The sequence below is a fragment of the Trifolium pratense genome, linkage group LG3 (genome assembly GCF_020283565.1).
Source record: "Trifolium pratense cultivar HEN17-A07 linkage group LG3, ARS_RC_1.1, whole genome shotgun sequence".
Taxonomy (NCBI): Eukaryota; Viridiplantae; Streptophyta; class Magnoliopsida; order Fabales; family Fabaceae; genus Trifolium; species Trifolium pratense.
The window spans coordinates 28,315,617-28,340,569 of NC_060061.1; the positions used below are offsets into that span (position 1 = coordinate 28,315,617).

Here is a 24,953-nt window from a genome sequence, read left to right on the forward strand (position 1 = left end):
TAAATTCTATATTGTCTTGTTATTATTCAAATGCTCACTTGGAAACTATTATTGAAATTATTCTTTTGAGCAATTATTAAGGTAATTAAAAATTGAATTATCCCTGCATTGATTTATTATTAGAGTCATTTTTATTATGATATATAACGTTTTACTATTAACTAGTAATAGACCCGTGCTATCGCACGGGTCGTAACGTTACGCTGCATTTTTTTTCAGTTCGACTTTTCATAAGTCCACATATGTAAATTAACATTAATATAACTGAATTAGAAATGAAACACGTAAAATCAAACATCAAACATCAAAGTAACTGAATTACAATTTCTTGTCAATGTCTATTACAATTTGAAGGAAAACTTGAAACAAAAAATTAAACATTTAGGTAGGTTACATATGGATCTCACATATATGTATCCAATTAGGTTGTAACCTTAAAAACTTTGCCAACATTTGGATAAACATGTTTGAATTCAATTCGAAGCCTATCACCGAATTGTATTCCATTGTCAAAGCAAAAATTTTTCCATCCTCCAACAATTTGGACATTTTCAGAAGTATTGGTTGGATACCTTAAATGTACCTTTGAACTGTTTGTTCCTGGTACTTCAAGAATTAGGGTTTGCAAATTTAAATCACGAACATATGTTGAGAATTCGTTGGGCAAAGTCTATAAAACAAAATTTGAAGAATTAAACCAATATAAATAATAGATAATAAATATCATAGACATTTAAAAAAACTAACTTCATATGTGAAAAATGAAATGAAAAGATAAAAACTTACAATTTGTGTTTTGCTGAAATGGTTGAAATGGTTAAGAGTGAATTCAAAGGTATGCACATCGGGAATTTCATGATCTGCAAATCCCAATGGAATAAAACTGACTGCGTAAGTGTTAGGTGCATTTTGAACACCAGCATCTGTGTTGTTATGTCTGGAATTTTCCAATCTATCATGATAATCTTCACCATATTTGTTAAGGAATTCAGCGTAATCCGGATCAATTTCTCCATAATTTTCACGGTTAAATTGTCTAAAAGAAAGAAAACAAATTAAATGTAATGTACTATGTCATAGGTGATTAATAATGATTGTATGATAATTATAAAGTAAATGCTGCTGAATTTTTTTCTGTCTTGACATTGTTAACTTAGATGTTCCTTTTGCTACTGTGTTAATTGCAAACTAAACACTTTTGTTGATAAGTATCAATCTAATAACAGATACACCTATTGTTTTTATTAAAGCATTTAATAATAGAAAGCATGAAAGTATAAATCACCTATTGTTTGCGACTATAGCTGATATGATTGAATAATGACGTAACTTTTTTAATATAATATAACCAATAAATATAATTGTTTATATATTTAAAACTTTAACTGAAAACCAAAAAACAACATTAGACAACAATACAAAGCATTGTTTAAATCAAAGATCTAACTTAATAACATAATCAACTACAACACATTAGTCATGATAAGTTCATTTAACATAATACAATTACTGTTGTTGATCCATGACAACAACATTCAAGACTTGAGGTGGATCTGCTAAAGTGAAACGACATCTTGAGCCAGCTTGTATGTTAGCAAGATTAAAATACAATTTTAGGTAACATAAGCAATTTAAACTTATAGCAAGAATATTAAAAAACAAACTATATTCTTACCAAGACGGTTCTCTGATTTGCATGATGTTGACTGATGTTCATCTCCCAAGACCTATCGGGTTCAACGCCTTCTTGTTGAATCATAATCATCTGGTATACAATATGGGAGACATATACTTATTCTATGATATTCATAATATGAAAATGTATGGTGTTCAAAAGTATTGTGAAATTTCCGTAAACAATATGCTCAGTGTTATAACCTACAAATACTCATAAAACACTCCAATTAAGTATTTTCTAAGCATGGTGATATAATCTAAAGAGTTATACACTTAATTCAGCAGTCATTATGCTTAAATAATGACATAAGTTTTTTTAAATATAACAATTAGACAAATGTTATAAAAAAATTATATTGTTACCAAGATATTTCTCCCATTTTACATGACCATCAGTAATGTGTATCTCCAAAAATCTTTCGGTCTAAACATCTTCTTCAAGAATAAAATTCATCCGGTACAAAATATGGGATAAATATACCGATTATATGATAGAATATTGGGTGTCAAGCTACAATGTTATAGTATATTGATGTTTATAGTACTTGATGTTAAGCTACATTATTTTTGGGTGTTTAGTCATCGAATAACTGAAGTACTGAAAACACGGTTATGGTAAGCTCCCGCGTTTTTGGGAGACGGATTGAGAAATTATCCTAAACATATTGTGCAAAACAAAATAAATTTGTAGAGTAATGTAGAAAGTACAATGAACTTATTAACAAAAAGGTAAAGTAGAAAAAAAAAACACCAGATAAAAAAAAATCCAAAATAAGATTCAAAAGTCAAAATCGTACAGCCTCTCGTGTGTATAATAAAGGTTACATAAAATCGTATAGCCCTGCCGAGCCCCCCGCGTGTTTTTTAGAGATATAAAATTTGGAATTTATTGATGCTAAAACTTAGTGTATGTTTGGTTTCAATTCTGGAGCATCCAGAATTGATTCTGGACGTGTAGAATTGATTCTGACTTGTTTGGTTTCTCAAAAGTAGAATTGATTCTGCCTCCAGAATTGATTCTACTTGAAGCTAGAAATCGTAGCTTCTGATTATAGAATTGATTTTTACACTCAAATTTTTTGTTCAACTCACTTTTTCATGAATATATCCAAACATAAACCACTTCAGCTTAAAATCAATTTTGGCTAGAATCAATTTTACAGAATCAATTCTGCCAAAATCAATTCTCTCCGCCGCAGAACCAAACACACGCTTAAATTATATTACTCTGTTGTATTATGAAGTTAGAATTTCTAAGTGAAAATTAATGTAATTAGATGAGATATCACCTGGAGTTAGAAAATAAAAAATCACCTAATAAAAAAAAACCCAAAATAAGTTTCAAAAGTCAAAATCGTACAGCCTCTCGTGTGTATAATGAAAGCTACATAAAATCGTACAGCCCTGCCGAGCCATCCGCGTGTTTTTTAGAGATATAAAATTTGGAATTTATTGATGCTAAAACTTAAATTATAATACTCTGTTGTATTATGAAGTTAGAATTTCTTAGTGAAAATTAATGTAATTAGATGAGATATCACCTGGAGTTAGAAAATAAAAAATCACCTGATAAAAAAAACCCAAAATAAGATTCAAAAGTCAAAATCACACAACCTCTCGTGTGTATAATAAAAGCTACATAAAATCATATAGCCCTATCGAGCCCCCCGCGTATTTTTTAGAGATATAAAATTTGGAATTTATTGATGCTAAAACTTAAATTATATTACTCTGTTGTATTATGAGGTTAGAATTTCTAAGTGAAAAATTAATGTAATTAGATGAGATATCACCTGGAGTTAGAAAATAAAAAACCACCTGATAAAAAAAAACCCAAAATAAGATTCAAAAGTCAAAATTATACAGTCTCTTGTGTGTATAATAAAAGCTACATAAAATCGTATAGCCCTGCCGAACCCCCTGCATGTTTATTATAGATATAAAATTTGGAATTTATCGATGCTAAAACTTAAATTATATTACTCCGTTGTATTAAGAAGTTAGAATTTCTAAGTGAAAATTAATGTAATTAGATGAGATATCACATGAAGTTAGAAAATAAAAAACCACCTGATAAAAAAACCCCAAAATAAGATTCAAAAGTCAAAATTGTATAGCCTCTCGTGTGTCTAATAAAGTCTAGATAAAATCGTATAGCCCTGCCGAGCCCCCCGCGCGTTTTTTAGAGATATAAAATTTTGAATTTATTGATGCTAAAACTAAAATTATATTACTCTGTTGTACTATGAAGTTAGAATTTCTAAGTGAAAATTAATGTAATTAGATGATATTGAACCATTTTATCATTAAAATTGGAATTCTTAAGTCGCAATTAATCTAATTAGATTAGAATGAATGGATAATACATAGAAGTTAGAATTACTAAATAGAAGTGAGAAATATTACTCCATTTACTTGTAACATGAAATTCATGCTCTAATATTCTTGGAAAATATAAAACTAAAATAAATTTCATTGAAGACTAATTCATCAAAACAATACATTAGATAAAAACTTAAAATAAATTTCATTGAAGACCAATTCATCAAATTAATGTATTAGTAAAAAAAATCTATGCGTAAAGATTTCAAGCCTATTGAATAGGCATAATTATAAAAAAGGAAATTTCATTGACCTCCTTGAGTTAGGTTAAAATGTCACTCACCCCCTCTATTTTTTAACATTACACTAACCTACCCTATTTAATATTTCACTTACTCTTGAATATCTAATTGTTCCACAACTTCATATGTAGTTGCTCTTAAGATTTAAAAGAAGTATGTAGTACAAATAACTATATTCAATTGTAGATATTCTTGTGTGGTCATGAGACTAAAAAATTCTATTTGATCACACACAAGAAAAAGTGAATGTAGAAAAAATTATATTATATGTTGTATTTTGTGTGTGCGACCAAATAAAATTTTTTCGTCTCATGACCACTCAAAAATATCTCATTCAATCAAATGACAAAAAATATTTCTTAAAAATATTTCTTAGTTAAAAATTACTTTAGAGGCATATTTCTAATGACAAAATAATATTTTTTTACTTTCTTCTCCTCAATTAAGATGACATATTTCTTAGTGTAATTTACATACGTATTTCAATGTGCAAGTACTTTGTTTTAAAGAAAACTTTTATATCATTGAAACATGTTTAGATTTACATAATCATTAACTACTTTAGTTATGCTACAAAACATATATAAAAAAATTAGAAGTAGATCACATGTTTAAAAAAGTTTCAAGGCCTGATTCCCATATACTCTGTATCATTACAGCCGGAGTAATACTTATGATACTTATTACGGTGCTCGTAAAAAATCTGTGACTAAAATTCCATGATACTTCATTCTTTAGGGCTTGGTATAAACTCAACATGAATACTTCAAGAGATAAATGAATTTGTAGGTTATAAGATTAAATTGATTAATGCCTTAAAAAAAGATTAAAGGGGTCAATAAACCTTTATAATGAGTGACCAAACATGTTATGCTGTTAATGGTACAAAAATCACTTTAATCAAATAAGGAGAAGAGAACTAACGGTTATTATTTGAATAACTGAAAATCATATGATAACTATACCGCTAAATACACATAAACTAATAAGGCATGTTTTGGAAGAAGTATAAATAAAGTTGTTTGGTATAGTGATGCAAAACTAACATATTTGTTTATATCACTCTAATCATCATCATATTAGAAAATGTTTAAAGAATTAAATTATACAAAAAGGCTACGAAAGCATGAATGTAACACATAAACTAATAAGGCATGTTTTGGAAGAAGTATAAATAAAGTTGTTTGGTATAGTGATGCAAAACTAACATATTTGTTTATATCACTCTAATCATCATCATATTATAAAATGTTTAAAGAATTAAATTATACAAAAAGGCTACGAAAGCATGAATGTAAATGTAATAAACCACTCCTTCTTCTATCTCACCTTCTATTCCTATTGAAGCTGTAACACCCTAACCCATACTACCCTTAAAAACGTAATTTTAAAAACTTTTCAACAAGTGTAAAGGCAGAGTGCCACGCGGTAATTAAAAACACAAGCATACACACAGAGCATCATGAAATTTAACATGAAAAGCAACAGCGGATTCCAATCAAACCAAGCATGCATATATATACATATATATATACATAAGCCATATTCATCCCTAAGGATGTCACTTAAACAAGAACTAGCATATCAAAAGGTAACACCGATATACGATGAAATCCAAGCGTAACCCCGACTCGATGTTACATTACCAGAGCATTTACTATTTACAAACTCTAGTCAAAAGCTAGAACTAAGAGGAGTAATCTATGCTAAGTCTCCTCACCAAAAAGTACTTCAACACCACGCTAGAACAGCAGTCTAAACGTCGGCACAATCCTCACCCTGAATATCTGAACCCCCAAAGGTCCAGCAAATAACACAAAGCAGAGAGTTAGAAAACATAATCGCATATCATACGAGCATAAGAAAGGTCTTGCACTTTCGAACTACATCAAACATATTCTAACTCACGCCAAAACATCACACTAAACAATTATCAATTAATAAGGTTCAACACAATGCAACCAGATAATGTCACTTACCATTTATCAAATATATGCGCATTTACCCTAAGGTATCTAATGCCAATTAACTCACTGTCATGCCATCCCTAGACATAACTAAATGCATGTGGTACCAAAATGTCTCACCAACGGTGGACCAAGAACAGTTTTGTATCATGCTGGATATGTCGGAACTTACCGAACCATCTTATCTCCCTTGGATAAGCCAAAACAGTTTTATATCCTGTTGGATAGCAGCTCTGGACTCATGGATTTCATCTAATCCGATCCTCGGCTTCATTATGGACACATAGTCCATTTTCGTTATTGGAACCCAAGTTTCCAATGTTCACATACAATCATGAATGCATGATTACTTTTAAACACATCAAATACATGACGCTATCTAGCTCGAAGCTAATCATTCACTGATGCGGAAACACAATCCCAACATCTAACACATTAGGATAACACAATATCCTATCACTCAATTCATAATTATTCACATGATAATTATCTGCATACTCGTTTTTATACACACAAGGTTTCATTTACACTTATGTCATAAAACATACATCATTCTCTTATCATTGCAAATTAATGCTAAAACATATACATTGCTCACATTAAGCTACAACTTATTGCATACACGTTATCAATCATTTAACGATTAACAATAAGCATTAACAGTATCAACATGTATCAATAAATCATGTAAGGATACTCTTAAACCATGTTACAAGTGCCAAATCACACTTACAATCATCAACAAGCATTGCTGGTTCAGCACTGTTCGCTAAGCGAATCCAAAGCGAACAGGTAGCGAACTCATTCGCTAAGCGAATCTCAGTTCGCTGTAGCGAACTACATCAGAGGATCACAGGTGCATGGCAAACAGGTAGCGAACTCGTAGCGAACTTATTCGCTGCAGCGAACTCCTATTCGCTAAGCGAACAACACCAGAAAGAAAATCTGTTCTTGAGTTATCTAAGGCGGTTTAACACCAAATCAACTCAAAAATTCATCTAAACATGTTATAAATTCATATAAACAGCCATTCCAAACATATATGGTATCAAGGAACATTAATCATCCCTTCCAAACATCCAAATACCTCTAACAATCAAAATCAAGCCAATTACTTGAGTTTTAAGTAACTTTCATAAACTTTCCAAAAATGATCCAAACACATACATATTCATCATGGAATCAAGCTAGTGATTAACACATACAAAGTGATGATGAAGAACATCATACTCACATACAAAAGCTTATCAAAAGTCTAAAAGAAATTGAGTGGGAGAGTTCGGGAACGGAGACATAGACAATCTCCCCCCTCCTTGTCACTCAAGAATCATGAATTCTAATCTCTTACCTTAAGCAAAGATGATGATCCAATCCTTCTCTTGCTCAAGCTTTCTCTCTTGATCAAACCCTAGCTCTTATGGTTTTGCTCTTGCTCTACTCACTCAAAACTCAAAGATATGAAGTTATGAAACTATTCATAAGTTGGACTTGCTACTTATACTCTTTCCCATGGTCATGAACCAAGCCCATTTGGCTTAGGCCCATTACCTCTCACGCCCATAAGCCCAAAACCAAGGTTCTCGCGTCTAATAACTTACGTTCGGCTAAATAATTATTCGCCGCTCACTAAAATAATAAAAGCCAATTAATAAATAAAATATATTTAATAAAATATACGAATACGAAAAACGGGTCGTTACAATCCTACCCCCCTTAAAAGAATTTCGCCCTCGAAATTACCTAGAAACAGATCGGGATAAGAATCTCTCATCTTGCTTTCCAACTCCCACGTCGCATTCTCACCAGCCGGTCCTCCCCACACGACTTTCACAGATGCAATCTCTTTGTTTCTCAACCTCTTCACTTCTCTTCCTTCTATCCTCAAGGGGACAGTCTCAATGGTCAAGTCATCCCTCACTTGAACATCGTCCGATTCAATCACGTGTGTCGGGTCAGACACATACTTGCGCAACTGTGATACATGAAAAACATCGTGCAAATTCGCCAATGATGGCGGTAATGCAATCCTATACGCAACTTTTCCAACTCGTTTCAAAATCTCAAATGGTCCAATAAACCTCGATGTCAACTTCCTTGACTTCAACGCACGTCCTACTCCAGTAGTCGATTTAACTCGTAGGAATACATGATCCCCTTCTTGGAATTCAATGTCCTTCCTCCTCTTATCATGATAACTCTTCTGTCGATCCTGAGACGCTTTCATCTTCTCACGAATCATCCGAATCTTCTCTGTTGTTTCTTGTACAATCTCTGGTCCAAGAATTGCACCTTCACCTGTTTCATACCAACACAGAGGTGTCCTACACCTTCTCCCATACAAAGCCTCAAACGGTGCCATTCCGATACTAGAATGGTAACTGTTGTTGTATGTGAACTCTACCAACGGCAAACAAGAATCCCAATTCACGTTTTGCTCCAAAACACAAGCTCTCAACAAATCCTCTAAGGATTGTATCGTCCTCTCCGACTGACCATCTGTCTGAGGATGATACGCTGAACTCAACCTCAACTTCGTTCCTAAAGCTTCTTGCAAGCTTTCCCAAAATCTAGAAGTAAATCTCGGATCTCTATCCGAAATAATACTTGTTGGAATACCATGTAGCTTCACAATCTGCTCCACATAAATCTCGGCCAACTTAGGCACCAAAGTACCTTTCCTGATAGCAATGAAGTGAGCACACTTCGTCAAACGATCTACCACTACCCAAATCACCTCGTTACTTTTCTTGGTCTTCGGTAAACCTCCCACAAAATCCATTGCAATGCTATCCCATTTCCATTCGGGTATAAACATTGGTTGCAACAAACCAAACGGCTTCTGATGTTCAATCTTCGATTTCTGACAAGTTAAGCATGAATAAACAAATTCAGAAATTTGCCTCTTCATTCCCGGCCACCAAAATAATTTCCTCAAATCCTGATACATCTTGGTTACTCCAGGATGTATACTCAAACCACTTCTGTGACCTTCTTCCATGATCATTCTTTTTAATTCGGGTACATCCGGTACACAAACTCTTCCGTGAAATCTCATGACTCCACTTTCGTCAATCTTGATATTGGTCTCCTTACCTTCATTGATGAGTACCATCTTCTCCATCAATTTCTTATCCGATTTCTGACGTTCTTTAATATCTTCAATAAAAGGATTCGTCAACTTTAACATTCCTAGCTTCACACTTGTAGAAGTAACCTCGCACACAAGACTCAAGTCTCGGAATTCTTCAATCAACTCTAACTCTTTCACCATCAATGATGACATATGCAAAGTCTTCCTACTTAATGCATCGGCCACCACATTGGCTTTTCCAGGGTGATAACTCAATTCAAAATCGTAGTCCTTTAAGAATTCGAGCCATCTTCGTTGCCTCATATTCAACTCCTTCTGGTCGAATAAGTATCTCAGACTCTTGTGATCACTGAAAACTTCAAACCTCGATCCATACAAGTAGTGTCTCCACACTTTCAAAGTAAACACCACTGCGGCTAACTCTAAATCATGCGTCGGATAGTTCCTCTCGTGAACCTTCAGTTGCCTTGAAGCATATGCTACCACATTACCCCCTTGCATAAGCACTCCACCAAGTCCTAACTTCGAAGCATCGCAATACACGATGAACGACTCTTTGGCATCAGGTAAAATCAACACGGGTGCAGTAGTCAATCTTCTCTTGAGCTCTTGGAAACTCTTCTCACAAATACCATCCCAAACAAACGCTTGATCTTTCCTCGTCAACTTGGTTAACGGCAAAGCCAACTTCGAAAAACCTTCGATGAATCTTCTATAATAACCGGCCAAACCAAGAAAACTTCTAATCTCTGAAACAGATTCCGGCGTTCCCCACTGTGACACAGCGTCAACCTTCGCAGGATCTACCGCGATTCCTCCACTTGAAATTATATGCCCTAGGAAACTCACCTCTTTCATCCAAAATTCACACTTCGACAACTTGGCATACAACTTCTTCTCCTTCAAGACTTGCAAAACAATCCTCAAGTGCTCCTCGTGCTCTTCCTCGGATTTTGAGTAAATCAAAATGTCGTCGATGAACACCACCACGAATCTATCCAAAAATGAATGGAAAATTCGGTTCATATACTCCATGAAAACTCCAGGTGCATTGGTCACACCAAACGGCATAACTGAATACTCGTAGTGCCCATACCTCGTCCTAAATGCAGTCTTAGGTATGTCTTCCGTCTTCACTCTAATCTGATGGTATCCAGATCTCAAATCGATCTTACTAAACACACAAGCTCCAACTAGTTGATCCATCAAATCATCTATCCTCGGAAGTGGATATTTATTCTTGATCGTCACTTTGTTCAACTGACGATAGTCTATACATAATCTCATGCTTCCATCTTTCTTCTTCACAAGCAACACCGGCGCTCCCCATGGCGAAACACTCGGTCGAACAAACCTCTTCTCAAGCAGCTCTTCAAGTTGCTTCTTCAACTCATTCAACTCTGATGCTGACATTCGATACGGCGCCATCGATATCGGACTAGTTCCAGGTACTAGGTCGATAGAAAACTCTACCTCTCGCTTTGGAGGCACGTCAGATATATCATCCGGAAACACATCTGGGAATTCACAAACGATCGGTAACTCTTCTATCTTAACTCCTCCTTCGAGTTTCAATGATGCAAACATCATGAACATCTCGGCATGTTCTTTCAACGCTTCCGATACTTCCTTCCCGCTCATCAAATGCAAGTTCTCCTCCGGCTTCGGAAAAACAACGGCCTTCTCACGACAGTTGATATGAATTCGATTAAAGATTAACCAATTCATACCAAAAATCACATCCATACCACTAAGTGGAATACACACTAAATCCATACCAAAGTGCCTATCAAAAATGGTTACGGGGCAGTTACGACATACTTGTCGGGTAATCACTGAACCATTAGCAGGAGTTTCTATTTCCATCCTACCCATCATATCCGTTAAAGGAATACTAAGACGCTTCGCACAATCCAAAGAAATAAAAGAATGCGTCGCTCCCGTATCTATAATCGCAATTAAAGGAGTGTCATAGATGAAACACGTACCTCTAATGAGATTGTCCTCAAGGCTAGCATCCTCTCCACTTAAAGCAAACACCTTGCCCATCACCTTCTTGGGCTTCTTACAAGTCGGACTCTTGTGGCCTTCTTCACCACAGTTGAAACACACCACTTTTCCTCTACAAACTTCGGTCTTGTGGCCCAGCTTTCCACAATTCTTACACCTATCTCCTTTCTTCGGGCAATCATAAGACATATGACCCCGTTCTCCACAGTTATAACAACTTCCATTCACCGGCTTCTTACCACCACTTGTATTACCCCTACCGCGGTTATCATAAGGTTTCCCGCGCTCTTGTCCTTTCCCTTTCCGGTCATTCGCAGCCTTGTAGTAGTTCACCTTAGCCCTACCATCTTCATCACAAATCCTACTCTTGTTCACAAGGGTCGCAAAATCCCTTATCTGCGAAAATCCAATCATATGCTTAATGTCTGGACGTAGACCACTTTCAAACTTCACACACTTGTCGTTCTCCGCTTCCATAGTGTTGTAATGCGGGCTAAACGCACACAAAGTTTCAAACTTGACGGCATAGTCAGCTACCGTCATATTTCCCTGTTTCAACTCCATGAATTCCACCACCTTCTTATTCTTCACATCCACAGGAAAATACTTAACCAAAAATTCCCTTTTAAACATTGCCCATGGTATAGCCATACCACCGGGTCCTAGCCTCAACTTAGCATTCTTCCACCACACATTCGCTTCCTCGCGCAACACATATGTTCCAAGGGTTGTCTTCCCTTCCTCGGAACAATTCATTGCTTCAAATATTATCTCAAGTTCCTCCAGCCACTTGTGAGCTCCATCCGGGTTGTAACCTCCGATAAATGTTGGCGGTTTCTGCTTCATGAACCTTTCCAACCTCATCTCTACCTCTCTTCCAGGTTGATGATCTCTAACCACAATGTTGGTGAGTGCGGCCAAAGCCTCCGCAATCTGAGCATTCGTCCTCGCAGCAGCCATGATTCCTGAACGAATCACAACTAGACGTTAGAAAGTACTAACAGTGTTCCCTACACATGCTCATACGGGGAAAAGAAAAGTCCTAATTGGTTCACACGAACCGACCTGCTCTGATACCACTATTGTAACACCCTAACCCATACTACCCTTAAAAACGTAATTTTAAAAACTTTTCAACAAGTGTAAAGGCAGAGTGCCACGCGGTAATTAAAAACACAAGCATACACACAGAGCATCATGAAATTTAACATGAAAAGCAACAGCGGATTCCAATCAAACCAAGCATGCATATATATACATATATATATACATAAGCCATATTCATCCCTAAGGATGTCACTTAAACAAGAACTAGCATATCAAAAGGTAACACCGATATACGATGAAATCCAAGCGTAACCCCGACTCGATGTTACATTACCAGAGCATTTACTATTTACAAACTCTAGTCAAAAGCTAGAACTAAGAGGAGTAATCTATGCTAAGTCTCCTCACCAAAAAGTACTTCAACACCACGCTAGAACAGCAGTCTAAACGTCGGCACAATCCTCACCCTGAATATCTGAACCCCCAAAGGTCCAGCAAATAACACAAAGCAGAGAGTTAGAAAACATAATCGCATATCATACGAGCATAAGAAAGGTCTTGCACTTTCGAACTACATCAAACATATTCTAACTCACGCCAAAACATCACACTAAACAATTATCAATTAATAAGGTTCAACACAATGCAACCAGATAATGTCACTTACCATTTATCAAATATATGCGCATTTACCCTAAGGTATCTAATGCCAATTAACTCACTGTCATGCCATCCCTAGACATAACTAAATGCATGTGGTACCAAAATGTCTCACCAACGGTGGACCAAGAACAGTTTTGTATCATGCTGGATATGTCGGAACTTACCGAACCATCTTATCTCCCTTGGATAAGCCAAAACAGTTTTATATCCTGTTGGATAGCAGCTCTGGACTCATGGATTTCATCTAATCCGATCCTCGGCTTCATTATGGACACATAGTCCATTTTCGTTATTGGAACCCAAGTTTCCAATGTTCACATACAATCATGAATGCATGATTACTTTTAAACACATCAAATACATGACGCTATCTAGCTCGAAGCTAATCATTCACTGATGCGGAAACACAATCCCAACATCTAACACATTAGGATAACACAATATCCTATCACTCAATTCATAATTATTCACATGATAATTATCTGCATACTCGTTTTTATACACACAAGGTTTCATTTACACTTATGTCATAAAACATACATCATTCTCTTATCATTGCAAATTAATGCTAAAACATATACATTGCTCACATTAAGCTACAACTTATTGCATACACGTTATCAATCATTTAACGATTAACAATAAGCATTAACAGTATCAACATGTATCAATAAATCATGTAAGGATACTCTTAAACCATGTTACAAGTGCCAAATCACACTTACAATCATCAACAAGCATTGCTGGTTCAGCACTGTTCGCTAAGCGAATCCAAAGCGAACAGGTAGCGAACTCATTCGCTAAGCGAATCTCAGTTCGCTGTAGCGAACTACATCAGAGGATCACAGGTGCATGGCGAACAGGTAGCGAACTCGTAGCGAACTTATTCGCTGCAGCGAACTCCTATTCGCTAAGCGAACAACACCAGAAAGAAAATCTGTTCTTGAGTTATCTAAGGCGGTTTAACACCAAATCAACTCAAAAATTCATCTAAACATGTTATAAATTCATATAAACAGCCATTCCAAACATATATGGTATCAAGGAACATTAATCATCCCTTCCAAACATCCAAATACCTCTAACAATCAAAATCAAGCCAATTACTTGAGTTTTAAGTAACTTTCATAAACTTTCCAAAAATGATCCAAACACATACATATTCATCATGGAATCAAGCTAGTGATTAACACATACAAAGTGATGATGAAGAACATCATACTCACATACAAAAGCTTATCAAAAGTCTAAAAGAAATTGAGTGGGAGAGTTCGGGAACGGAGACATAGACAATCTCCCCCCTCCTTGTCACTCAAGAATCATGAATTCTAATCTCTTACCTTAAGCAAAGATGATGATCCAATCCTTCTCTTGCTCAAGCTTTCTCTCTTGATCAAACCCTAGCTCTTATGGTTTTGCTCTTGCTCTACTCACTCAAAACTCAAAGATATGAAGTTATGAAACTATTCATAAGTTGGACTTGCTACTTATACTCTTTCCCATGGTCATGAACCAAGCCCATTTGGCTTAGGCCCATTACCTCTCACGCCCATAAGCCCAAAACCAAGGTTCTCGCGTCTAATAACTTACGTTCGGCTAAATAATTATTCGCCGCTCACTAAAATAATAAAAGCCAATTAATAAATAAAATATATTTAATAAAATATACGAATACGAAAAACGGGTCGTTACAGAAGCAAACCCTGAACAAAAGTTGATAAAAGGGATTAAAAGACGCATAAGTCAAATTGAAAGCTAAAGTTCCTGATTGGAAACTCCTTGCTGCCATAGTGAGCAATGTAAGGGAAAGCTTACCATCCTTTCTGCTGAATGCATTCTTGCACCCTTCACATCTGCAGCTAATGGAGCAACCAACACCACCCTTTAAAAGAAAACTACCGTAAGTAATTCATATTATAACTGAAAGTGGAGGTATACATCATATAATAAGAATCAGTACCTGATAGCATTCACAATATTTCTTTAGGCAGCTTGATTTCTTGCAGTTGCACCCTCTTTTATGGCGTGCTGAAGTTGGAGTTTTGTTTGGGTCAATCTGTAAGAAGATAATAATTAATACACTAAAAAAATTCTTAGAATCACCAACAGCAAAATAATAAATTCGATTTATCTTCTAACCAAAACTTCAGTCACGGAGTCTGCACTTGGAATGACTTTAGGAGCAAATGCAAGAGGCTTGCGAGATTCACTCTGTTTGCAAGTTTGAAGAACAATATCTTCATGAATATACCAAAAATAATCTGAACAAACAATTGAGAAATAACATATGGAGAAACAATTTGCAATCTTTGGAGAGAAGGAATCAGGAAAAAATGGAGTGAGATGAATAAGAAAGTGAGTTAGAGGGAGAAATTGAATTTTGAAATCAGTCAACAAAACAAAAAACAACAGAGTAGTGCTGCAATATTTTGCTTTGAGAGAGACAGATGAAAGTGACGCTACATCTTTTCTGCCAAAGCTTGTGAAATTTGAAAGTTTTGGTCAAAGCTCGTAGAATAGGATTGCAAAGCAGCTTTTGGTTTTTCACCAAAATGGAATGGTGCGAAGATAGAGAAAGAAAGCAACAACGTGTGGGAAGGAAAATAAAAGAAGGAAACCATGCTGGCGCTGCTTTGGAATAACAAATAAAACAAATCAAAAACAAAACAAAAAAAAAAAAATTGATACAAATCTAAAAAAAAAGAAAATCTAAAATTTAACAAAAACAAATCAGTCATATTGTATTTGAGAAAATCATCTAAATCCCACTAACAACTCCTAAAAGGTAGCGATTATTATTAACTAAAACACATAGAAACAAATCCTAATAAATATGACAACTAAGCAACAATAATTTCAAAAAAAAAAAAATAGAGAGAGAGATGATTATAAAATCAGATATAAGAAACACAATTGAAGAAAAATAGAGAATTCAAATAAAAAAAGACATACCTTTTTCTTCAAATTCATGAACAACTATATTAATAATTGATTTCTGAAACACTATATTCCATTTTTTGATAATCAAAACAAACCCAAGTTTTCTGATAAAATTTAATTCTGAAACGAAAATCAAAACGAAAACTTACTCAAATCCCAAACATGAACTAAATACTACTCAAATACAATCAAATAAAGTTTAGAAAACTTACACAATCAAACCGTAATTTTGTGAACCTAAACAAACAATAAAATTCACAAAAAAGAAATCAGAATATGAAATGAAATCATGAAATAAGGAAGGGATTTCAATTATATCTTCATGGGTTTCAAATACCTTGCTTTTTGGGAAGCTCTTTGAACATTCCTTTATGAGGATACCTGCATGTCAATTGACCAAAGAAAACACAGAACTCATTAAACAGAACAATGGTGTGAAACCCATGAAATCCAAAGCCAAGAAAAACAATACCTTAATTCCAAATCTTCATCGATCTTTGTCGTTGCTGGATTTGTAAATCTGAACAAACAATAATTTCATGTATCAAATGCATTATATATAATTAATCCATTAATTTTCATAACAAAAAAAAAAATTAAAAATGTAGACAAACTCTATAGTGATGCCACCTAAATTATCAAAGAGTTTAAGCATCAACCATTAAAGTACAAAGTGATCAAAACATTAACAATATATAAACAACACTGAAGCATTAACATTAAAACAGAAGGAATTTATAGAATAAGAGGGTAGTTGGATGGATGGTGAGATTAAGATAAATCATTAGAAAAAATATGCTTGGGTACTAAAGTGTATAAATCAAATAATGATAAAAACGGATTAACAATCCATAGCTTTAAGCATTGTAATGAAATTAGTCAATAAGAAACTCACAAAACATGTACTCTTAGCCAAGAATCTCTACTGTATTATTCAGGCATAAACAAAGTTAAAGTTGCCCCTTCTATAACAACTGTTGTTAGGCACTGTTGTACAAAAATGCAAAAGTGATTTTTTACATACTGATTGATTAGCATGAATCGATCATAATTTAGCTAACTATATTAAATAAAGACTAAAGCAGATCCACAAAATATTACTAAAAAAATAAGAATCCTATTAAATTGGAAAGAAGCTTACCAAATGAACACTCAAAAGCATATTTTCAGCCCTAAACATGTATGTAGAGAAGAATAACAACATAAAAACCCCTGTCTAGCAGGAAAGAAGATCCCAATTGAAAAATAGCAAAGTCTCATTTCAACTCAAGCCTGTCACACAATGTCATATTAGACCCTGCACCAAAGAACATATTCAATAAAATGACAAAAAGTAAGTAAATAAAAAGGCATCTCATATAAACGAACTCGAACTGCCTTTCTAGATAAAAACCACAAGTATAATACAACACATAATCAAACGAAATCAAATTCTATTTCTAAAATTTGGAATAAGAGAAAAAGAAGTCCAACACATCAACAACTTGATTTGTTATATTGGAAACTATTACAATGAGAAATAGCTTGAAGACATATAAAGTAAAAAAGAAAACGTGAAACCACATACACACAGAAAATACATGAGCAAGGAAAAAAAAGTTTCTTACCATTCAAACAAACTTGTTCTCTTTTCTCCTTTAAGCAAATGCGCATTCCAATAATTGTGACTTTACAAATATTTGGACATAGTTTGGCTTCTTATAAACATCCTGTTTTCATAAGCAAAAGCAACACCACATAATTAGAAAACAAATATAAATGACCTTAATCATATTGTTGAATCAAAATATAACTAAGAATAAAGAAGTAGTAGTCAGGTAAAGTTTTCAATTCAATTATCCAAGTGCAAAGTCAAATCATACACATAGACATGTAATGGTGAGTAGGAGAAGGAGAGAACTACTAAATGCAGTGTGCTTCATAACACCAGAATCAAACAACACCATAATCCAAACCAAATTTTCAATTAATATTTGAGAAATTTTAGAAAACTAAAAAAAAAAAAATGCACACATTAATTTACCCTATCAAAAGTATCTTGATGCTTATACATGTCAAATCCATACAAAGAAAATTTGAACAATACGGTGAAAAAGAAGTGTTAGTGAATCTTGGATATTAATTGAAAGGAATGAGTATATGGGGAAGAGGAGAGAGAGGTGTGAGAGAATCTTTGTACTTTAGAGCTGCTATTGCTACTTTTGTTTTTGAAATTTTTGGAGGAATTTAGAAATTTGAACTTGTTCATGCCTGCAATTTGGCAGAGTAGACATGTTCACTAAAATGAGTCTTTTTGTGAAGATGAATTAGAAATAATGAACAAAGTGAAAGCATTAGAAACTTCCATCTGCACATGAATTAGAAGCATTTCAGAGGCAGAAGTTTCAAAATAAATAAGGAACCAGAAATGTATTATAAGCCTTAGTCTATAACCTTACTTCTTTGAGATGCATGCAATCCCTCAAAATTAGGATCTCGAGCAAATTTCCACCAATGCAGCTGCCAAGGTTCCTGAGAAAAGAATTCAACTAACAAATTTAGGACCAGTAAGAATGAAACACACCAATATAAGAACCCAGCAGACCACCTCTAAAATAAGCTTCATGTAAATAACAAAACAAAATAAGAAAAACATATAGTAGTTATCAAACTCTAATTCTAAAACAAAATGAAAACAAAGAAATACAAAATTAGGGGTTAGAAATACAAATGAAACAAAATAGATGCTTATTAAACATTAGTTATTTTGAAAAAGAAAGAATATACCAAAAATCAGACAATAACATTTGTCGTCGCTGGGCCGTGTGCTCTGCTTCATCGATCTTTGTTGTCATTGGGTTTGTGAGCCTGAAGAAATAAAACAAATTAAAATTGATACAAATCTTAAAAAAAAAAAATCTAAAATTTAACAAAAACAAATCAATCATATTGAAGTGATAACTAAACAGTGTTGTGACATTCATGTAGTCCCTTATATTTCACCATCTAAATCCCACTAATAATTACTAAAAAGTAGGGATTATTAACTAAAAGATAGAAACAAATCCTAATAAATATGACAACTGAGCAACAATATTTTCAAAAACAGAAAAAAAAAGAAAAAGGAAGAGGATTATAAAATCAGATATAATAAACACTATTGAAGAATTAGGGATTTGAAAGAAGAAAGACATACCTTTTTCCTCAAATTCTGATAATTGAATTCTGAAACACTTTAGTCCATTTTCTGATAATCAAAACAAACCCTAATTTAAAAAATTGAATTCTGAAATGAAAATACATAACTACTCAAATCCCAAACATCAACTGAATACTACTCAAATACAATCAATTAAAGTTCATGAATCGTTTAAATACAAACAGAAAACAAAGAAAATAGATCCAGAAAAGAAAAAATGATACCTACACTTATGGGAGAACATGATTCAGGTTTCAGGAATGAAAAGTTTACCTCCTGATAAAAGAATGAGAGAAACAAAATAAAAAGAGGGATTAGAAAAGTAGGGATTATAAATTAGATATAAGAAAATTAGGGATTTCAAAAACGCAGAAATAAATGAACATACCTTGAGGGAGGGAGGAGCTCAGTTTTCAATATCCATGTGAAGAACCTAAGCAGCAAAAACGAATCAAACACGACCGATAACAGTAATAACAGAATGATAATCGAAAAATGGAAGACAACTTACTTTGAGGCCATCGACGGAGAGAAGACCACTGAGAATGCATTCCTTAAGACCAGTACCTAAAACGATGACATCATACTCTTCATCCATCGTGTTCGATCTCGGATCAGAGTCTCAAAAGCTTTGGGGTTTAGAGAGAGAGAGAGAGGAGGAAGAGAGTTTGAAATTTGAATTTGAAAGTGGTAGAGCTTTGACTGCTTTTTCTCTAGAGCTTTGAATTTAAAACGATAACAGTCAGATTTTTTGTTGGTGATGAAAGTGACGTTACACTGCTCTTCTGCCAGCAATTTTGTTTTTTCTTCTGCTTGGGCTTCTTGGTACCAAACAATGATGAAGATTTCCGGAGAGAAAGATGAATTTGTTCTTGGGCGATGTGAAGAAAATATGAATGGAGAGGGAAGTAAGAAAACTAAGTAATACAGTTTTGTCAGTTTTGATTTTTTCAAAGGAAAAGTTATTGATGTGACATAAAGTAAACACTTCAAAACCAATTGATCCACTTCAAATGCAACCATGGCTTGAAATAAAGTTCAATTTTGTCTCACAAAATCTGAATTTGGCTTAGTTAGCCAGCCATTTGGCTCGGTTAGCCCTTCATCTGGTTCCATTACTTAATTTTTGGACTGCATTTGCCCTTGAAATGGACACTTGGCAATTTCTGAAGAAAGGGCAAAACTGATTTTTCCATAGTAATGAACTTTCTTATATTGTAATAGATTTGTGAACGGTTTGAGATTACACTTTCAAAGATCTTATGATAATTGTAAAGTCATCAACCAAAGCTTCTTGACTCTATTTGCCAGGATGAAAGTCACACTTTTGGAGGTTAGTAGTGCGATTATTTATCCTTTTGTGACTTATTATATATAATTGCATATAAGGAGAAATTTATTTTCAATATTATATATCTACTCCTTTTGAAATAATAAATGTGCAATTATATACTAAAGTTTTGTTGTTTTTCCAGAATATTCTAAATTAGAAACTCTCTATTTAATGATTAATTGATTTCATGTTATATACTCCAATTTTTTAAATTTTACTCTATTGAGTGAGAGTATTTCAAGTTTAATATTTTGAGAGTTCTATTCTGGAAAAATATAAATTTAGTGTGATATTGTTTGACATGTCCATTGTGTGATAGAGAAAATAGTTGAATATTTATTTAAATATTTTAACACTTTTGGATTGGTAATTCAACTATAATTCTCTATCAAGTGGGAGAGTTCTACATGTCAACTATTTATAAATGTTTATAGAGACTTATATTGAGGAGTCCTATGTTATTTATAAAAGTTTGGGACTATTTGCTTTATATCCTCTATAATATTTCAAATGAAGTCTCATATTATTCCGCTGCATAAATCATTTATTTATTATATTGAGTTGACTGTTTCATAGTAATTATATCTTATGAGTTGACTGTTCCATAGTAATGATTTCTCTCCCCAACTAAAGACATATAATTGTATGTGAAAACTTTTAATTATTGATTCCTATGCAAGAGATTTTGTGCGTTGGTATAGGTCGTTACCATCAAAGTGAGACCGCTTATATTGATTGATGGAATTTTCTTTGTAGCTTGAGGAATGTTTTTAATTGTGACATGTGATTTTCTGCCCAAAGGTGATGATTATATGTTATAATTAAAAATTAATTTAAGATGAAGTTATTGGAGGAAGTATTGATCGGATGAATTTGCCTGCCTAAAGGTGACAAATTTCAAAGTTCAGTGTATACTCATTGATTAACTCATCTGAGGTTTTGACTGAGGCATTAACCTTAGTTTGTGTATTCTGCCCAAAGGTGATTGCACTATTATATTGGCCTCATTATGATAATAACTCAAAGGTGATAATACTAATGAATTTCTCCACACATAATTGTTATGTTTCCATTGAAACGTTGAATATCTTAAATTATAAGAAATGGATGCAAGACTTGGAGTTTCTTTAAAAATTGTGAAGGAACATTTGGATAAGTGGGAGTTTTAATATACCATTTGATTAGTGGGAGATAACTTATATTCTTTTGATATGCTTGATTAGTGGGAGTTTGAATTTTATATTAACTCCTTTTATAAATTTGTAATTATTTGAAATTTGAAATATAAAAATATTTGAGCTCAGTGTTGTTGGGATCACTATGCCGGTGATCAACACTATTTTGGAGCTGAGGCATTATATAAATAAATATTATAGCTCAGTGTTGTTGGGATCACTATGCCGGTGATCAACACTATTTTGGAGCTGAGGCATATTATGTGTAAACATAAATAAATATTATAGCTTCGGTGTTGTTGGGATCACTATGCCGGTGATCAACACTATTTTGGAGCTGATGCATTATGGTATCTTAAGGACCATGTAATTTCTCTGGCTTTGAGGCATTTGAGAGAAATTATGTCTAAAATATTGGAGCTCGATGTTGATTAGATCATTATACTGCAGTAGTCAACATCATTTGAGAGCTTGGACTTGTGGTAACTTATGGACCATTGAATTTCTCTGGCTTTAATGCATTTGAGAGAAATTGAGGACTGACGAAGAAAATGATAGTATGGTTGAGATCACAGACATATCATTCTCTCGCTACACTCTACACAGATGACTAGTCTGTTGGAACAAAATTGATTTAAAAATGTTTGCCCCTAAATCTATTAAGGTTTTCATGATAACAAAGTATTAATATACAATTGGAAATACTAAAAATTTATTTTAAGTGTGCAGAACTTAGTTTCAGACAAGCTCTGAAGAAAGCTCAGAAGTTAAGTTCTCAGAAGTTCGCAAGAACTCAGAAGAAAAGAATCTTCAGAAGGTACATGCATCAGAGGATGAAGACATCAGAACTTGCTAAAGTCTGAAGTGAATCAAACTCTGATGTATATCTTGGATTGTGTGAAGATTAGTATTTGAAGGTCAACTCCTTTACCAATGAAGAAAAGGACCTCTCAACCTTGATCAGAATAGCTACTTACATTTTGTCTGTCCACAAGGGAGAACGTGACCTATCTGACTCCTTAGCTGAATAAGGAAAGTCTTCTCTGCACATGGTCAAAGTTACTGAAACTCTTACTCTGTTTTGGAAATGACCAAACTGCATCAAGACAACTTACTTGAAGACAAAAGGTTATCTTCAACAACGGTCATCTTTGCAACGACTCTTTCTTAGTCCTATATATACTAGAAGAATCAGTTTGCAAAACATCAACAATTACAACACGCGCTCGATCATTGTCATACTTACGAATACAAGCTCTGAACCTCTGAACAAGTGTTTTTCACTCTTAGTCCAAATACTTTGTACTCACTGTATTTGATCTTTAAGGTTCTCTTAAGAGCAGTTGTATTTTATTCAACGAACTTATTTACTTTGTTTGTTTGTGAAGTCTCTTGCTTGTGTGCTTGAGCATTGTGGTGAAGTCTCTTGCTTGTGTGCTTGAGCAATGGTAATCTTGTGTGATTATAGTGAAATCCCTTGGAAGTGCAAGGGGACTGGACTACTCTCGTTTTGTGAGAGGAACCAGTATAAATTGGTTGTGTGCTTTTCTCTCTCTGATCTTGTTATTATTTGTGTTGTTTATCCGCTGCTAACGTAGTTGAGTTAAGAACTTTGAAAAAGTTTTAACTTGGCTAAAACACAATTCAACCCCCCCTTCTTGTGTTTTCACACCTTCAATTGGTATCTAGAGCTCTGGTCTGTTACTTTCACTTAACAGTGAGACAGTAAAGATCTTGTGAAAACATTATGTCTGGAGGAGACGAAAGTACTAGAACTGCTGCTAGTGGTGAGAGCAGTAGAACTGGAGCTGCCTTTGGTCATGACTATTTGAATAATGAATCATATGAACATATTGGCAATAGAAAAGCCCCTATATTCAATGGTGATGCCTCATTATTTGAATGGTGGAAGGAAAGACTGTAGAGCAATATCACTGCTATTGATCATGAGTTGTGGGATTTGGTCGAGTTGGGAGTAACTTTCGAAAACTTGAATGAACATGGAAGGTTGTCCATTGAGCATAGAAAGTTACTCACACCAGCTAACCTAAAAATCTACATTAAGCATCACAGAGTAAATGATATTGTTGTTGGTGCTATTAGACATGAGGATTATGTCAGAATAGAAAACAAGTCCTCAACTAAATCCATTTTTGATTCTATGTGCGCAACTTATGATGGCAATGAGAAAGTTCAAGAGGCTAAGGCTAGTCTCTTGATAAGACAGTATGAACTTTTCACCATGAAACAAGATAAAGATATTGAAACCATGTTCACAAGGTTTCAAACTCTTGTATCCGGTCTCAAAGTTCTGAAGAGAAGTTACACCACCTATGACCATGTTCAGAAGATTCTGAGAAGTCTTCCTCTTGCATGGAGACCCAAAGTCACTGCAATTAAGGAAGCTCAAAATCTCAAGACTCTGGGTCTTGAGGCTCTAATAAGCAATCTCAGAAGCCATGAGATGGTTCTAGATGCTGACTCAGAAGCTAAGAAGAAGTCTAAGTCTGTGGCTTTACAGTCAACTAGGATTTCTTCCAAAGCTCTTAAGACTCAGCTTCTTGACATTGAGGAGGAATCTTCTGCAGATGGTCAAGAGGAAGAAATGGGTGAAGATGAGTTTGCCCTATTCACTAAGTTTCAACAGTGGAACAGATTCAACAAAAAGAATTTCAGAGGAAATAGCTCAAGGAATTGTGAGCAAGAAAGAAGATCAAAAGAATTGCTTCAACTGTAAGAAGCCAGGACACTTCATTGCTGATTTTCCAGAGATGTCTTCAAAAGACAAGAGTAAAAGGTACAACTCAAAGAAGCAACAATTCAAAAGCAAGCTGAAAAAGAGTCTGATGGCTACATTTGAGGAGCTATCATCTGAAGAAGAAGTTGAAGAGGATGAAGAGGAAAACCTAGCACTTATGGCTTCAACAAACTCAGATGTAGACTCAGATGATGAGCCAGAGTCAGATTCAGAAGTTGATGATGAGGTATTTTCTGACTGTTCCAAAACTCAACTCATAATTGCGCTTAACAAGGTGATTGAGAAACATCTCAGAGTGTTAAGCAAACAAAGAGCTTTACAAGAAAAGCTTAATGCTTTGAGTGAACAGGAAGGTCATTTTCAAGGTCTATATCAAGAAACTCTGAACAAAGTAAATGATCTTGAAAAAGGCTGTGCTGTTTGTCACAAACCTATTGATGAGCAGGAAATGGCTCTTCAACAGTTTGTGCATCTCAACCTTGGGAAGAGC

General features: G+C 34.3%; 1 protein-coding gene across 11 annotated transcripts; it reads right to left on the reverse strand.

Annotated features, from left to right (window-relative positions):
* Nucleotides 1-280: 280 nt before the first annotated feature.
* On the reverse strand, nt 281-20,334 carry LOC123917878. Of its 11 annotated transcripts, none has more exons than XR_006812579.1 (15): nt 19,709-20,334; nt 19,586-19,630; nt 19,422-19,473; nt 19,195-19,245; nt 18,786-18,866; nt 17,627-18,530; nt 17,161-17,316; nt 16,492-16,539; nt 16,357-16,400; nt 16,232-16,256; nt 16,032-16,139; nt 15,219-15,290; nt 15,040-15,135; nt 14,895-14,961; nt 14,772-14,782 (listed from the first exon to the last, which is right to left on the reverse strand). XR_006812579.1 is itself a non-coding variant. In XM_045969758.1 (4 exons), the coding sequence occupies exons 1-4, from the start codon at nt 16,047-16,049 to the stop codon at nt 422-424; spliced, it is 363 nt and encodes a 120-aa protein (XP_045825714.1). In that variant the 5' UTR covers nt 16,050-16,206; the 3' UTR covers nt 281-421. The 11 variants fall into 11 exon arrangements, 1 of the variants encoding a protein (XP_045825714.1); XR_006812580.1 differs by lacking the exon at nt 16,032-16,139 and having other exon boundaries at nt 17,627-17,728; nt 18,458-18,530; nt 19,426-19,473; nt 19,709-20,327; XR_006812575.1 differs by having other exon boundaries at nt 15,219-16,256; nt 17,627-17,728; nt 18,458-18,530; nt 19,426-19,473; nt 19,709-20,331.
* Between the last annotated feature and the right edge of the window lie 4,619 nt (nt 20,335-24,953).

Coding starts and splice junctions, on each gene's coding strand:
- LOC123917878 (XM_045969758.1), bottom strand. Junction 15,136..15,218: donor ACTCCGTGACTGAAGTTTTG/GTTAGAAGATAA, acceptor ATCTTCTTACAG/ATTGACCCAAACAAAACTCC. Junction 633..15,073: donor GGGTGCAACTGCAAGAAATC/AAGCTGCCTAAA, acceptor TGTTCGTGATTT/AAATTTGCAAACCCTAATTC.